General features: G+C 41.2%; 3 protein-coding genes across 4 annotated transcripts in view; 2 read left to right on the plus strand and 1 right to left on the minus strand.

The window, feature by feature from the left end:
- mnat1 (MNAT1 component of CDK activating kinase) overlaps window positions 1-1960 on the plus strand; it is a 39322-nt gene extending 37362 nt beyond the window's left edge. Inside the window, exon 8 of the mRNA XM_004082279.5 lies at window positions 1669-1960. Within this exon, the coding sequence (XP_004082327.1) occupies window positions 1669-1789 (121 nt within the window). The 3' untranslated portion in view covers window positions 1790-1960. The remainder of the gene's footprint in view (window positions 1-1668) is intronic.
- Window positions 1913-6588, minus strand: trmt5 (tRNA methyltransferase 5). The gene is made up of 5 exons (XM_004082281.5): window positions 6450-6588; window positions 5207-5790; window positions 4565-4689; window positions 2618-3257; window positions 1913-2200 (listed from the first exon to the last, which is right to left on the minus strand). The coding sequence occupies exons 1-5, from the start codon at window positions 6452-6454 to the stop codon at window positions 2139-2141; spliced, it is 1416 nt and encodes a 471-aa protein (XP_004082329.1). The 5' UTR covers window positions 6455-6588; the 3' UTR covers window positions 1913-2138.
- slc38a6 (solute carrier family 38 member 6) lies at window positions 6580-16553 on the plus strand. 2 transcript variants are annotated; one of them, XR_013653033.1, is made up of 16 exons: window positions 6580-6828; window positions 8369-8499; window positions 8570-8643; window positions 8930-8982; window positions 9082-9121; window positions 10830-10908; window positions 13058-13143; window positions 13240-13298; window positions 13388-13459; window positions 14518-14574; window positions 14903-14982; window positions 15063-15163; window positions 15238-15397; window positions 15494-15638; window positions 15750-15844; window positions 16428-16553. XR_013653033.1 is itself a non-coding variant. In XM_011490345.3 (16 exons), exons 1-16 carry the CDS (start codon window positions 6733-6735, stop codon window positions 16509-16511), a joined length of 1377 nt encoding a protein of 458 aa, XP_011488647.1. In that variant the 5' UTR covers window positions 6580-6732; the 3' UTR covers window positions 16512-16553. The 2 variants fall into 2 exon arrangements, 1 of the variants encoding a protein (XP_011488647.1); XM_011490345.3 differs by having other exon boundaries at window positions 15238-15362.
- The last annotated feature ends 370 nt before the right edge of the window (window positions 16554-16923 follow it).

The following is a 16923-nucleotide window of genomic DNA, read 5'->3' on the forward strand; positions in this document are numbered from 1 at the left end:
AAATGGTTTATTTGCAAACATTTTGGAGTTCATCGTTTGGCATTACATATAAATTGTTCTCAAGTGTTCAGCTGCCATTCCAAGAAGTGAACATGCAGCCGTTACACCAAGGTCTGTCCTTTTGTTTTGGAAATGAATACAAAAAAAGCAAAAGCCTCATGTCAACCTTTACAGACTAAGTTAATTTTTAAAGAACTTTAAAAGAGGCCATAAAAGCATTTTCATGACATTGGCAGACAGAAATCTGAAATGGACAAAGAACCACACAAGATGTTCAATTTCCGGGTGTGTCTTTACTCAAATGATTGTGATTCACGAGCAAACCAAAGAAAATGCAGTTTGAAAAAGCCTTTAACTGTGATGTGGGTCACAAACATCGGGCCACAAGCTGCTTCTGATGCATCGACTTATAGACGAATAGATCCGTGTACGTCTTTGTTTTGCTCAACCGAGCTGGCACCCGACTCAAAACTGTACTGTTGGATATCTTTAATAAAGCTCGTCATTTTTGTTGCACCGGCAATGAAACAAAGGGATGATGGGAAATGAGGGAAGGCTTACTCCACCATCAGTCCCACCAACAACGCAGAGGCCAATTCCTCATGAACTCCTGCAACTCTGAAGAAATTATGTCCTACCTAGAATATGACAGTTTTTTTTTATGTGGGCTTAAAACAACAATCATCATTAAAAATCCACTGGGAACACTTAAATAGAGGATCAGAGTGGGACTTTAGGTTGAGTTATATATCGATTGCCAAGTACTCTTTCAGTATTCCGATGAAGATGCTTCTTAGGGCCCTGCAACAGACTGGCAACCTGTTCAGGGTGCCCCGCCTTTGCCCAACAGTAGCTGGGTTGGCTCCAGCAGACCCCGAAAGGAATAATGCAGGTTCTGAAGATGGATGGATGCATCATAGGAAAAAGTCTAAGATGAACTTTCTATAAATTTAAATGTCAATAATAGGATGATCAGCAAATGCTTCCAATTTTTAAGTAAATTGTCCCCCAGTAGAAAAAACTCTAATATTTCTATGAGATTTTCACTCTCTTGGACATTTGTAACCAGTGAAATCTGTTGGAATTGATTTTGCAGCTCCTGGTTGCTTCTTGGTCTTTAGATGTTAAAGCTGAGCTTCACACCTTCTGCGTTTAATATTTTTGACTAAGGCAAAGCTGTGAGGTAGAATCTCATGTGACCAACACCGATTGCACTTTTGTTCTTCTCCCATTCACACACCTTAACCACCAGGCTGTGAGCCTCCCCACAGGTGTTGGGTTACTATGGAAAGCTGCCCGAATGTACAGAGAAATCACAGAGTACTGCCTGTGCTCTTGATTCACATTCCTCTTTGAAGTTTCCCAAGCTCACAGGAACACAGACCACAATGCCAGAGTGGTGTGAGGGCTTAGGACCGCACAGCCGAGGCTGATGGAAAACTTTGTCACAATCGTCATCTATTTCTTGCCTACATCTGTAATCGCTGGAAAAACAAAACAAAAAAAACCACCTAAAATAGAGGTTTGTAATCAAAGCTTCTGACCTCACGGTGTTCCACTGCTTATTAGCCCGTTTTAAGCTTTCGAAGAAGCAGAAAACGATTTTGCCGTTTTTCTCCCCATATTTCATTGCAGCTTCTAAGCAGAGATGTTCTTGTGTGTTCTCAGGTATCTGAACCACGTGCGGACCGCCCTCCCCCAGGATACAGCCGGAGGATACACCTCTGCTTTAGCATGTTATCGAGCCATTCAGGATGCATTCAGTGGGCTCTTCCCCCCAAAATTCTGAACCTGAACAGTCCCCTGTGGTTGTTAAGGCAGACCAGACAATAAGTGATGCTTTAGTAACAACATGTTGTTGTGGATAGTACTCCTCTGATCTTTTTTTTTTATAAAGAATTTGACAAATATATTTATATATTCAGCTCAGTTTTTTTTTTTAATAAAATGAAAACCTAAACTTTGTCATGTCCCTTTCATTTTTGCAAAAAAACAAACAAAGAGAAATTTTACTTTCCAACAGGGAGAAAGTTATAATTGGACTTAAAAGAAAGTCACCCCAGGAAAGTTTTTGTACAGAGAAGTAATGAAAAACAACAATTTTGCAAAAAAATACATAAAAGGTTATTTGAATGTTATCATTTGGAATGATTGGATTCTTCACATTTTTGTTTCTTAGAAGCTGGTTCCTCTGAAGGCTCTGCAAACACACACAAAAAATCTGTTCAGAATAAAACAATATAGCTTAACAGTAAAAATTCTGTGAAATACACCAGACTTTTGAGGTGATTCTTATGTTTTGTCCACTGCGTTTATAATAAAACAGGATTTTTTAAACCCAAAGCAAAGTAAGAAGTATTGCTGCAGATGTAGGTTTAATACTGAGATTCATTAATATATAAATACTGGTTAAGAGGCCAGTCATTAAACACCCTCACATAAAACATTGAGGGGCCAATCACTGTCAGTTATTACATTTAAAATCCCCAAATTTAGGCCAAAAAAGAACTACATTTTGTGCAGCTTAAATATTTGGTTGAAAACTATTTTTAGACTTTATAAAAAGAAACCCGTACTAACATTAATTACATTTGAGTTATTTAAGACTAAAACTCACCTTGAAGCTCGTCATTTTTGCAAAAGAGGACCTCCTTGGGAAGAGTGAATCTTATACACATCATATCTTTGTTGGGTGCCACATTTCGCACAAAATGCACAGTGCTCTTGTTCTCCAGTGGGAATCCGAGGCTGCTGGAAGCCCTCTTCACCATGTCTGCGCCAGGGTCTTCATCCTTGGAGAAGCCATAGCAATACACTGTGGGGAGGTTCAGGTCACAAGGGGGTTCGTTTTTCAGGAGGCCCCTGAAAGCATCCAGGAATTCCAGGGCTAATGCAGGCAGGTTCATGACCACGTGAACACCAGCCCCTCCCTTCACAAGAGCAGGCAGCTCCTGCTTCAAAGGCCCCCGGATGAACTCTCTACCATCCAGATTGAAGGTTCGGACTCTGCTCTCCACCTTGTTGAGTCTGCTGTTGTGCTGCAGCCATCTGTAGGACTCTGGGTTGAGGTCGTTGGCAAAAATGTTGGCACCCCGGCGGGCGGCTGGGATGGTGAATGGCCCAACACCGGCGAACACGTCAAACATGGTGTCCCCGCGTTTGACCAGCTGTACCACTCGCTCGTGCTCCGTGCTCAGGCGAGGGTTCCAATAAACACGAGAGAAATCAAACTCGTATGTCACTCCATTTTCTTTTACCTGAAAAAACAGAAGCAAATTTTAAATGCAGCTTTCATCACACGCAGATTATGAAAAATAAAAAAGAAACAACATAAAATAGTGAAATTAAAGCCCAGACTTTTGTGGGAATAAAAAAAATGTGAGTATTATTTGAAAAAAGTTCAGATTTCAGGATCCCATTAAAACAAAAGGTGCAAAAGTTTGAAAGCAATAAATCCTGTCAACTTGAGAAGATGCATTTAAAGGAAAACAACGATTTGTTTCCGCGGCACAATGCGGAACATCATTGTAAATCCCAGATGTCTTATGGGAGTGTATCTATCACCCGGTGTATAAATGTGAACACTATGCACTATAAAAACTGCTAAAACATCAAAAAAAAAAAAAAAGCTAAAATCTTTTTTGTATTTAACAAAATCAAAGTTCTTTACTTCCTTTTTATTATATATAAATGCACAAGTTACAATTATTTTTAAAGTGCCACATTACATCCTGCATACTTTAATAATTAAAATTAAATTTCTTCTCTTTGGACAGGCTTATTGTCAGACTAGGTAGTATTCAGAGAATATTTACGTTACTGTTATTTTTTTTAAATTAAATTTAATAAATGTCACTAGGATGCTAGAAGTTGAAGCTGGGGAAACAATGGTGCACTGGGGTTCTGTCCTCTTTTCTCATCTACTTCTGCCCTCCTCTCCTCTATTCTTGATCATTACTTAACATTTAGTTCTCCAAGCCTCTGTTTGGTGCAGTGCGATTCATGTACTGTCCCTCTTACCCTCTCCCTTCCTGGGGAGTGGGAGTGCTTCCAGATTTCAGTTGGCTCGTTCGTGCTCCTGTACCTGACCATGTACCTCGTCTCTGGCTCGCCTCTACTGCTGCTCCTACACTTGGCTGTGGATCCTGTCTCCGGCTCGTCTCGCGCCGCCCGCCGTCCCCCAACTTCAACTGGATGAAGATCATTTGCTGGGCTTTAAATATGTAGTTGTAGAGGTAGATAAGCTAATTCTCTCTAAAAGTTCTGGTAATCGCCTGTCCGTCCTGGGGGAGGATCCCTCCTTCATGTGAGCACCCCTGAGGTTTCTTCGTTTTTTCCAGGTTCTGTTATTTTTTTTTTAGGAGTTTTTCCTTACCGCAAAGGGGGGTCTAAGGGCAGGTATGCCACTTTAGTTTAGTCCGTTTAGTTGACGTTTTGTATTATCCTATTTTGATTGTATGTTTACCTTACAATTACCGGCATGAAGCTCACTGAGACGACTGTTGTTGTGAATTTTGGCTATATAAATAACATTGAATTGAATTGAAAGTGAATTTGTACGTACTTTGGCCACCATGTTTTCTTCTCCAGCCAGCACCTCCATCTTGAAGTTGCGGTAAGTTGAGTCAATTGTGTTTGTTTTGTTGACCACACAGGTGATACCAGGGGTTTTGTCCATAATCACCTGACCTGCAAAAGAATTATCATGTGGTTTAAATGCAAATAGCAAATAGTTTGTTCATTTATCTTAAAAAAACAAACAAAGACACAAGGGGAACCAGCTATTTCTGTCCACAAATTAAATAATTTGCAATTAAAAGAAAAATGTTATTTAAGTAGTTTTTGCTATATGCTCTTGTTTTTAAAAGAAAGTTACAATTTGATCATTTGACTCCTTATTTCAATGTTTTCTTTCGTTTTTCCGCAGAGGTGCACATTTTGCATTGAAGTCCATATGAGATTAGCTGCAATGCAGGTTTAAGGTTCTAAATTTAGGGCAATTTTTTTCCCAAATCGATGTTTGGTTTGAAAAAATTATAACCAAGAATCCAGGACTTAATTGTGCAACCCCATAACCAAAAGAGAGGACACCTATTTTACAGCTCTGATCACAAATATAATATAATTGGTTCTTTCGTGCTTGTAAACTTTCAGCTGGGATTAGCGCTCTCATAAGAACATCACACTTTAAAAACTAGTTTCTCACCGATGAGGTTCTTGTACAGCAGCTGGTGGTCTCTCAGGTTCATGTGTGCGATGTGTCCCACTCGGCTGAACCCCGACGTCACGTCCTGACCCTCAGGGAGCACCGCCTCCAGCACTTCTTCAGTCTTAAGGTTGTCATAGGTTAGCTTCAGCTCAAAGTTGTGCAGCTCATCAGAGACACTAAAGGATCTGAGGGCCTCAGCTTCTGCATCACTAAAGCAGCTTGATGAGGCCATTCTGTTAGGGTCCAGCAGGATTAATCGGAAGTCACTATTTCCTTCTTTATCCTGAACCACTCTGGACACACCGGGGCGCTGGATAGTGGCCTTTTTCAGGCTCTTCATAACTTTGTTTATAACCACAGTCGGAACCCGTAAAGCTGGAACTGTGATAGTCTGTGTGAAAGCATCTTTATCTAAAGAGGTCATGCCCCGGACCTCTGGAGGAGGCCTGTACAGTTTGTGCTCCATTACTGATTTCACGGTTAAGCCAGAACAAGCAGAGGCAGAATGGAAATGGCTCGGCTGCACAATGCCAGGAATCTTGCAATGAATTTGAGCAGATGCAAAGATTCTGCAGAGGATCCTGCATGAAAAGACAGTAAAAGGTGTAAGAACAAGATTTAAGGACATCATAAAACCTTTAGTTCAGTGTTTCACTCTAAACTAGGACTTTGTTTCACACCACAACTATTTATAAAGTTGTGTGGAACACCAGACCAATAGTATCTGTCTTTTTAGATTTAAATAAAAAAAATTGGAAAATTAAAAGAAAGTATTTAATTTATTTTATCAATGTTGTCAAATTATTTATAAAAAATGTATCCAAATAAAACATTTAGTATCGATTACTAAAAAAATACTTTCTAGGTTCTGACCTCTTTGATTTGAATTATTCACATATAAAGTGGTGTTATAGCACACAACCACATTCATGCGTGCATTACAAAGGTGACACGGAGCAAACGTATATTTAGACGGAAAAACAGCTAACACAACAGATCTATCTTTTCTTTCACAGCTATGAGTGTTTCGGTAGCGATGCAGTGACCTCTAAATGTAAATGGAAAGATGATGGATCATTCAATTCAAAACCATTTATAATCTTGATCATTTCGTATATTAATAAAGGTTAATGTCGTTTATTCAGAGGTCGATTGACCGAGTATTACTATAATGCCTTTTGAAAAGTAAAAAAGTGCTTTTGAAAAGCAAAAGAGTCCCATGTGGAGCTCAAAGCCTCACCTCATCCTCCGTTCTCAGGCATGCTTGAGGATTGAAGTGCGACACGGCGTTTGACCGGAGCGCACTCCTGATTGGTTAAACCAACAGAGAGCTCCTCTCGGATTGGGCATTTTTTTGGGTGACGTAAATTATGCGACGGAAGCAAGCACCGTGTGACGTTCGACAACAACAACAACGGGAAGCAGCTGACGGGCTGATAAGTAGTATTTGAAAAGTGACAGAGAACATGGACTCATAAAGTTTGCTGCTTTTGTGGTCTGAGACTCGTCGGCGAAGAAGGAAGATGAGCATCAACGGAAACTCGCATAAAGTTCTCCGCGGTGGTGAATCAGCCGGTTATTCAGAATCCAGTGACACTACACCTTTGCTAGGAATAAATGTGAGTATTCAGCAGCTGTCAGTGTTGGGGATTTTTAGCCCTGTAACGTTGATTATGTCAGAATTGTTGAAGTAGTTCAAGTATTTTATGGCGGACGTCACATGATCTTCACTAGACTAGTTCCTCTGTTAGTTCTGCCTCTGTCAGCAATTACTTAAAAGTCCACGTAAAGTTCGCTGTGATTTTTCAAATAATTAAAGCTCCTTTCCCCCCTTATAAAGGATCAAATAGAGAGCACAACCTAAATTATGATTTTATCTGTGTTTAATAATATTACAATTGCTTTAATTCATTTACAGACCAGTGCATTTAATAAACCACAAACATCCTATGTCTACATAAAAAAGATCTGATATAAAGACAATCTTCTGGTGGATTCATTGTAAATAAAAACCACCTTATCATTTTTAGTTTTTTTTAATAAAAGGTACTCTCTGTCATAGGTAGTTGGTTCCAAATTGCCAAAGCACCATTGTTTTTAGTGTTAAGTAAGCAAACACTTACCCCAAAAGTCTCAAGTTGTCTAATTCACTTTCCTTCTTTTTGACAAACATTAATTTTCTATTTCATGGATAATGCAATTGTATAAAGTCTTATCACTGGTTGAAATATATGTTTTGCAGTTTAATGAAACCAATTTTAAATTGAATTGAAAGTATAGTTTAAAAACACAAAAGCAACGGTATAATTCTGGTATAACTGATGTCTTTGTTTTTTATTTATTTATTTATTTTGTTACGACTGAGTTTTTGGGCCAGTTTCCAAACAAAATAAGTTTTTTTTTTAATTATGACTTTAAAATCTCGTAATTTAACTTTTGTTTTTCTTGGTGGCTGTAAAAATATGTCATATATTGTCATTTATGTTCAACATTTAGAATTTTGAAGGATTCTTCTGGAGCCTCGGGGAACCCGATCAAAATTTTTAAATTTAAGTCAGGTTTATTTTAGACCCAGTGGGACAAATAGTGAATCATTAACATTGTCTATTTCAGAGTTGTTGTTTTTTTAATTGAATGCCCATTCATGGGGTACCTGCACAGGGATAAGCTGGTTACTTATTTATCCCTATGTACTTCAGGGACCTGTTCTTGATATTCTGGTATCCCTGTAATTTAATTTGCAGGGTTTCAAACACAAGTGCAACCTTGCTATATTTACATCCATGTGGTAGTCACGGTGTACTTTCCATCTTTCAGTACAGTAACAGAGTGAATGCTATTGCGTGGCCCACAGGTCAATCCAAGCTTGTTGTGACACTGACACCGGAGTTGCCACTCGTTCTGTCCAGGATATCCCCCATTAGAGAGGTCAAGCAGTTTGGGCAGCTTCCCTTATCCTGAGCTCAGGCAGCTGTCCAGCAGCAAGCAGCACAAATCTCCCCCCGTCCCATTCCCATCTCCATTCCTTGATCCTGCATGCCTCTGCAGTGATGTTTCATCACATCCGTCATCAAGGCTGGCGCAAGGAATCCTCCCAAAAACTCTTGCAGAGCATCCAGATTTCTCCTTCAACCCTTTTGTTTTTTTCTTTTTATACAGGGGTTGGTGCAAAGCAGGTCCACGGGAGCATCTTTTGCCTCCTCTGTGTTTAACCTGATGAATGCAATTATGGGCAGCGGTATTTTAGGTCTGGCTTATGCCATGGCCAACACAGGAATTATCAGCTTCTGGTAGGACCCCTCTTAATTGGATTTTTGCTTTAAAATGTCTATGTGTCATCACCTGCTTCTTTTTTTTTAGCTTTCTGTTGATGTTGGTGGCCTGTCTGGCAGCATATTCCATCCATCTCCTTCTGAAACTGTGTGACCAAACAGGTGAGACGGTTCCCAAAAAATGCCCTCTATTTTCAGATAGCTGACCCCTATGAGTTCATCTGAGGCTTCACTCCCGGAGCATTCTGCCTCCTGATTAAATCACTCTGCCAGGACAAATGATGTCTTCTGCATTGAGTTGTTATTTGTTGGTTAGTTGCATCAGGTGATATTGGGAAATGAGTCAAGAAAGGTGATAATGGAAGCAGATAAGATAGAAGCTACTGTTTTCTTCAACATTCAGACCACAGTGTTGATAACCTTTTTTTGATTATTTTTCAAACTCTAGGTGTCAACTCCTATGAAGATCTAGGAGGTAGAGCTTTGCAAAAACCAGGCCAAGTAAGTTCTTTCCCAATGCTGCTGAGCTTCATTAGTTAACCTTTTTTTTTTTTTACATAGAGAGAGTCTCTCCTGACAGATTTCTTAAATTCTCTCCAGGTTCTTGTTGGCGTTACTATCATCGTCCAAAACATTGGTGGTAAGTCCCCCCCTTAGTCAATGAGCAGTAACAGACATTATTTCTGACATGTTGTACATGAAGCGATTATGTGGTTGTTATAAGAAACAGAGTGGTGACAGGAGGGCTTTTTCTGGAGGCTGACAGCGCCTCCTGCTGGTGGTCACAGAGGTTTAACTACCCCCCTCTGTGTGGCTATTATAAAGATTCTCCGATAACCTCTGATCCTGTAGCTGCAGTCCACTCATCCACCCCCCACTCCCCACCGAGCTTGAAACATGACTTCTCCTTCAATTGATCGCTGATGGTAAACCCCCCCCTAAACACACACCCTCTGTGTGGTTTATACCCCGTACTTCTGTCTCCAGTCACCATCTCCACTCACTCCTCAGACGACTAAGAGCCGAGGCGATTGCTCCTCTGGCATCATTAGCAGTGCGTCTGAGTGGATTACTGCCATGCCCTCTTGTATGTTTGTGGTTTTCCCAGCATGGGGCAGTATGTGCGCAAGTGTGAGAGCCAGCACTCCAGCACACGGCCATCCATACCCCCGGCCTCTTTTATAAGAGTGCAATTAGCTTCACTCTAGGTAAACATTCATCTGCTCTGCCAAAGGCTGATGGGCCAATTGACCTTAATTACTGACCAGCCCCTGGCTCTTACAGCCTGCCCCTCTCCAACTTCTAATGAAATGAAAGCGGCTCTGTCTCATGTAGTACACCCTCTCCAAGTATTTGCTGACCACACACAGGGAGCGCTTACCTCAGATTTCCTTGAACTTTACATACAGATGATGAGAAGTTGTGTTTTTGTTTTTTTCCGCTTGGTCAATAACAATCCTTTTTGTTCACTCAAGGGCCATTTATTTTTACAGATGTAAGTATGCTTCCACCAGGAATTCCCATAGATGTGTTGTGTTTGTAGTAACCAGCTGCACGACCATTCACCATTGCATCCTCCCTGCTGTGTGATGTCTGTCAGTAGTGTCCTTGTAATTTTTCTTTGCTTCATCTTTAATCAATTTACATTTTTGCTTGGAAATAATTTTTGCTTTAACAGGCGTATTGAGTGTGTTTGTGTCTGTGTGGGCTGGAGGGTTATAGAAGGAATTTTATTCTATAAACAAAAACAGGATCCCAGGGATTAGGGCAAGATTATTCAGAGGCGAGTGCAAAATCTGCCCTGGGGCAGAAATGTCTTGGGTTTTAGGAACTCAAAAAGTTATGTCTTAGTTTCTTAAATGTGTTTGTTCTCTGATTTCCCACCTGTAGTTTTTTTTTTTTTTTTCTCTTCGGGAAGTGACCCCGATCATCACTCTGATTGACTGTCTGATCACAGGAGGAAGTATCCCGTTTCCTAGAGAGTTTGGAAAAGAGTGGAAGTACCTGGATTAGCGTCAAAGATCATTTATGTTAGCATTCCTGCTTCCCCTCCTCCCTTTTCCACCCATTCCTCCAGTTCTCCACGTCAGCTCCTGCCTCAAACTCCCCCTTAATTTGACCACCTGCATAACTGTGCTAATCTACAGCATTGGTTTTGAGTTTAGCAGCCCCACCCACTGTGTGACACCCCCCCCCCACACACACACACACGTTTTGGCAGTTCCTCAGTAAACATCCTTTGACAGGATTCAATCATCTCCTGTGTTTGTGGTTTGAAATTTATTTTTTTCTTTTGCTTTTTCCTCCTTGGTGTTTGTTTATTTTTGTGCTCCTTCTTCCCCTGACAGCCATGTCATCCTATTTGTTCATCCTGAAGTCAGAGCTTCCTGCAGCCATCAGAAGCTTCCTGAGCCCCGGAGAAGCAGGGTGGGTACATGCAGCCCCGTTAGCTCCCGTCTGTACTCATCTTTCCTACACAACTGCAGGAAAATTGTAATTTAAATGTGATAATCTTAAAATGACAAACACAGTTTCTTAAAGTCCCACTTTGATCATCTTTTGATCTACTGTAAAAGTGTTCCGAGTGGCATTTAATTATGATTATGCTGCTTTTAGCCAAAATGTAGGACATAGTTTCTACAGAGCGGCAGGAGTTTATTCGAAATTTGCCTCTAAGTTGTGGGCGGGGCTGTTGGTGCAGAGCAACCCCACTCCCCCAACCCCCCTTGTTTCTGAGAGATCAGAGCAAAGAGCTTGTGACCCGCCCTTTGAATTTTCCACAAAAAATAAGCTATTTTTCAAACTGGATTTTTTTCGTCTGCTCCTGATTCAAACCGTTTTTCAAAAAGATAACTCAGAAAGGCAATTTTAAGATAAATTTTCTTCGTTTATGCCCTCCATCATGAGAAAACTGCCACAAGAACATGTGAAAACCACCATTTTCTTTCAAGTGCATCTTCAGGGTTTCAGTGCAAACTCTGCGTTTAGCGTTCCAAAGAGTCAAATGTGATGTTTTGCATCATAAAGCTAAGCAAACTTTTATTAACTTTCTCAAAATCCTAATAATGTGGGGGAAAACTCTCTCACATGCTTCATTTCTTTTGAAAAAGGTAACAAACTGAGCTGCTCATCATTTCTCAGCAGCCTCTCGTTCCTGTCCAAGAATGGGATGTCAATCACTTTATTATTGGCCACATTGGTTTAAGAGAGACTTGTAGGAGCTCTCAGCCCCATCCATCAACATCGAAGTCCTGCACACACAGCTGCTTTGTATTAGTGTGCTGCTTTCACTCCCAAATCTCTCACACATGTTCCCCGGAATCAGACTGATACAAGGGGAGATCAGTTTTGCCATTCTAATTACATCTCGCTGCTGAGGCCAGTAAAACGTTTTTTCTAAATGATCGGCTTTGGGATGTTAACAGACGTACGCTTGATTGAACCAAAGCTTAAATGAATGGCTTGCATGTTCAAAAGCATTCATTATCAATGGTTTGCTCATCTTAAATCAGCGCATGGAAACAGAGTTGAGCTTCTCTGTTAGAGCTAACAGGCTTGTTTGCCTTGCTTCTCTAACCATGTTTTAGCTGCACTGACTCCAGGGCAGGACTGTGCTGGGTCAGCCGGCTTCTTGTTGATCTTCAGCGCTGTGTGGCGACTGACTTGTTGGCAGTCATACTCTGGCCTTAACTCTGTGCTACGCTTCATCTTGTAGCGTGAAATGTTCCACATTTCATGGCTCCTCTGAGCATCCTGCGTCACCACAGTGCTTTCGGGGCCTTCTGAGGATGAGTCCAGCTGTGATCTGCACATTTGCGTGTCTATTAGAGGTCAAGGGACGACTGATTTGGAGCTCTTCGCTCAAAGCTTGGCGGGTATGGGAATAGAGATCGCTGGCATCGGTTATGGGGCAGAAACCACGTAGACGCAGCAACAAATCCATCAGCGCCGGTGCTAACGCCACAGCTGTGAAGCTGCCAAACTGGGGTCAGTGGGTGTTGATGTGTTTGGAGCAGGTGCTGCTAACTCTGGAAGCCCCATAAAGAGCAGTGGAGCCAGTCCCTCACGGCCTCACGCTGTGGTCCAGCATACAGCAGGGGCAGGCAGCACCCTTCCCAGCCGACCCCGACCTCGGCGGAGCCGGCATGCCTTCCACATGTGTCAGACCTACAACCCCTCCTCCTCTTCCTCTACTTCTCCAATCTCGAATAAACCTCCAGGGCTATCCCACAGCAAAGAAAAATACCCACCCTCTCTGAAAACCACTATTGAAACCTGGTCTCAGCTTACAGAGCAGCACAAAGTTTGCATGTGACTTACATAATTGTTATGTTTTTCATGAGCCTAAGCCTTTAATTTTTGCCATATGATGAATCTGTCGATCTTTATTTGAGCACAGAACGAGGCAGATTTCCAGAGATGCTCCACTGTGACCTGTTCTGACTTTGACCACCTCTGAACACAGTGCCTTAAACACCCAGACAGAGTTATTGATACTGTCTAACATTACTTTTTTTTGAATCCCCTGCTTTATCACCAACTTTTATTGATCATCTCACCTTTTTTTTCTTTTTAGAAATGCTTGGTATGACGATGGAAGGTTGCTTCTGGTCTTAATTGCAGTTTGCATTATTCTGCCTTTAGCAATGCTGCCGAGGATTGGTACGTTTGTATTTCTATAAAACATTTTTCTTTCAAAATGTAACTGGTTAAAAGTCTCTGCTTTTATTTTGAAAACTATTTTTCTTACTGTCACAGGCTTCCTGGGCTACACCAGCAGCATCTCCTTCTTGTTCATGCTTTATTTTGCAGTTGTGGTAAACTTTGCTTTTCCAAACATTTATCTGCATTTTTTTCTTTTTTTCCCCCCCTTTATTCCTGACTTTTTGTAATGTCTGGTCTCCAGGTTGTAGTTAAGAAATGGTCCATTCCCTGTCCACTTCCTCATAACACTACCACCCTCTATGGGACTTCCAAGGTAAAAGATTTCTTTATTTAATCATCTTAAATATCACATTTTTACTCAGCAATATCACTTAGAGAGAAGCAATCATCTGTTTTTCACTTAAGGTCTAATCAGGAGTGACCAAATCTCACTGTCCAGAAACTGTTTTTTGGCCGTTCTATTAATGTTTCAAAAATTCTTCTTCTGTTGAAACCTTTTATTTTGAAAATCTAAAATATCCACAGTATTTTTGCCATTGCAACTCACATAGCGCATCTACACCACAGAACCGGAAGATTTTAGAAAGAAACAAAATATTTCCTGTCCTTTTCTGAGGAAAATAGGTTGAGACTTGGATTTTACATGCGTTACACCGTCATAGGCATCATTTCCACTGAAATCGAGCCTTTAACACTGTCCAATTCTATTAAGCCTCATTTTGCAGCTGTTGGTTAGCGGTCCAACTAATTCTTTCCAGATCCTCCTGAGTAGTTAAAGCTAAATTTTTTTGTCGTTACATAGCAGTTTTTGCAATCCTCTTCATTTTCTGAAATCAAGTTTCCTTCATGGTATCAATAGGGTTTTAACTTTAATTTCAGTTGCAATGATTTATTTAGCGTACTTTTTTAGGGGTTTTTTTTTTCATTGTACTTGTTTTGACCTTTTAGTTTAAAAAAGATTGCAGAGTTACTGACCATGACGCTTGTCTTTTAGAAAACAAAACAAAACAAATAAAAACAATGGCTGTACACATTTTATTTTGAAAGAGTTATTAGCATGTCCGGACTTTTGACAGACTTCGTGAAATTCCATTGGTCTGAGGTAAGCCGTCTGCGGAGGCGGTCATGGCTGCGGGATTAGAGGGAAAACCTGGATGTTGGGTTTATTGATCGCGTTAGATTTGGTGAATAAAACCAGCCGTGAAGGACAGGAAACCCAAGTGACCTCGTCTGATCCTGGAAGTAACCTTTGACCTCTAGAAATTTTACACCAAACTATACGCATTGAGTGTTTTTTCTTTTTTTCTTTTTGAGGGAATGCTGTTGAAGTCTGTTTTCAGACAAAACGTTTATTTATTTTTTGTCCTCCAGATCTCAAATGTCTCAGAGAATGACTGCACACCAAAGCTCTTTGTTGTCTCCATCAAGGTGCGTACATGTAAGCATTGTATTTTCTATGTGAGATGGGTGCGAGAAGTGGTGCACACCTACAAATGACTGGACTGTGAACCAAAGCTGTGTTATGCAGCAGCCCTTGGCTGGAAAATTTGCATTTACCCTCTCTATTTCTATCCTCATTGTTTTCTTCATTCAGAGACGGTTTCAGCTGTAACTTTGCGTCACCATGTTAAGCAGCGCGCTCAATCATTTCCACTATGTGGCTCATGCTCAAACCCACCTGCTCTTTCATTCTGCGTAACAGTGTAAGCTGATAATTTGTTAATGACGGTTGTGTTGCGGTGGATTTGATTTACAGAGTGCCTACGCCATCCCCACCATGGCCTTCTCCTTTTTGTGCCACACGGCTGTCCTGCCCATCTACTGCGAGCTGGAACGGTCAGAGCTGCAGCTTTAATGGCTTCTGAATGAGTCTGAACTGCTCGGTGTAACTCTGATGAATGTCTGGTGTTTTTCAGGCCTACTAAGGCTCGGATGCAGAAGGTGGCAAACATCGGCATTGCCCTCAGCTTCTTTCTGTACTTCATTTCGTCTCTCTTTGGCTACCTCACCTTCTACAGTAAGCCTGCAGGGACATATGGAGTCAAAGAGCCGTCTCTGCAATCCCTCACTTGTCTGATTTATCACCTATAGACCATGTGGGGACAGAGCTCCTGCTCGCTTACAACTCCTACTTGCCTCGGGACATCTTGGTGTTGACGGTTCGGCTGGCCATCCTGATCTCTGTTCTGCTGACTGTACCACTTATTCATTTCCCTGTTAGTACATCAGCCACACAGTTTTCCTCAAAAAGGTCCCAATTTCCAAAATGTCTGATCAAAGTTGAAAAGCAATCCAGTTACATTTGAGCAGTTTTGGGCCTGATCTCATGTTTCTCTGATTGTTGCAGGCTCGTAAAGCAGTGATTTCCTTGCTGTATGGAGACCAGGAGTTCTCCTGGCTCATCCACGTCATCTTAACAGTCATCCTCCTCAGTGTGGTGCTACTGTTGGCCATTTTTGTGCCGGATATCAGCAGTGTGTTCGGAGTTGTTGGTGTGTTTTATTTAAAGCCTAATGTTGCAGCTTTAGCTGCGAGAGTTTGAGGCTCCTACCATGCTGCATGTTTCTTGAGCAACTCAAGAGCTTCTCCTCTTTGTTCTCCAGGATCGACCACGTCCAGCTGTCTGCTGTTTGTTTTTCCAGGGATTTTCTACCTGAAGATCAGCAACCAACCTCGGAGATCTGTAGACTCAGTTGGGGTAAATCTACTGTTTAATGACCTTCTCCCAATAACAAAATTGTGTTTTTAACTTGTTCTTGTGGCATTTTTCTCATAATGGAAAGACCTCTATAACGAAAATTAAGCTTAAAAATTGCATTTCTGAGTATTTCTGTATTCAAATAATTGTAAATTAGGAGCAGATGAAAGAAATGCAGCTGGAAACAGCTTGTTGTTGTGATGTAAAAAATACTCTGGGAAGGCGACAAGCTCCTTACACCTGGATACCTCCAATATAGCTTGCCATTTTTATTGCACCAGTAATGTTAGGTTGGGGGTGTGAGGGGCTGTAAGTTAGCGGGAGAGCATGTAAACAGATGGGTGACGGGAAGTGGGAGCGGGCTTGCTCCGTGTCAACACCCGCCCATAACTCGGAGGCAATTTTCTGATGAACTCCTGCCGCTCTGCAGAAAGTATGTCCTAGAAAATGAATGTTTGTTTTTTTTTGCTAAAAACGGCATAATCATATTTAAAATATCATTGGGAACGCTTTTAAAATAGATTAAAATAATAATCTGAGTGGGTCTTTAAATGCTGACTTTTTTTTCCTTTTTTGTTTTCAGGCCATTCTTCTTGTGATCTTTGGTGTCATCATGGGAACTGTCAGTCTCTCTGTCATCATCGTCACATTGGTGAAAACCCTTTAAGACACTCAGGTTCAAATCAAAAGAAACCAAAGGAGAGAAAAAGGAAACGAAAGAAGGGAAACTCATTTTAGAAATAGTTTTGATGATTTTATATACCAAATGTACTTTTAAATCTTCTTCCACTTTCGGCTGCTCCCATCAGGGGTCGCCACAGCGAACGAGTCGCATGGTAGATTTTGGCAATGTTTTACGCCGGATGCCCTTCCTGACGCAACCTTCTCAAACCGGGCTTGGAACCGGCAGAGGTAGAGAAGGGAACAGGGAGCAGCCCGGAGTCGAACCCTGGTTTCACGGACGGAAGGCGCCGCAAACCAGCACGAGCTAAACTGGCTCCCCACCAAATGTACTTTTAAATAACTGTTATAATAACTGATACTCTTTGTGGATGATCCTGCACTATTTCATACAAGAA

This window comes from Oryzias latipes, chromosome 22, assembly GCF_053564925.1.
Source record: "Oryzias latipes strain Hd-rR chromosome 22, Olatipes_Hd-rR_3.1".
Classification (NCBI taxonomy): domain Eukaryota; kingdom Metazoa; phylum Chordata; class Actinopteri; order Beloniformes; family Adrianichthyidae; genus Oryzias; species Oryzias latipes.

Bases quoted from the DNA above. Each gene is read 5' to 3' on its own strand.
- trmt5 (XM_004082281.5), bottom strand. The intron at 4,690-5,206 runs GTGAGAAACTAG...ATTCTTTTGCAG, and splicing joins GCTGTACAAGAACCTCATCG to GTCAGGTGATTATGGACAAA. The intron at 2,201-2,617 runs GTGAGTTTTAGT...GTGTGTTTGCAG, and splicing joins CAAAAATGACGAGCTTCAAG to AGCCTTCAGAGGAACCAGCT.
- slc38a6 (XM_011490345.3), top strand. From the start codon at position 6,733: ATGAGCATCAACGGAAACTCGCATAAAGTTCTCCGCGGTGGTGAATCA. The intron at 13,144-13,239 runs GTACGTTTGTAT...TTACTGTCACAG, and splicing joins AGCAATGCTGCCGAGGATTG to GCTTCCTGGGCTACACCAGC. The intron at 14,983-15,062 runs GTCAGAGCTGCA...GGTGTTTTTCAG, and splicing joins ATCTACTGCGAGCTGGAACG to GCCTACTAAGGCTCGGATGC.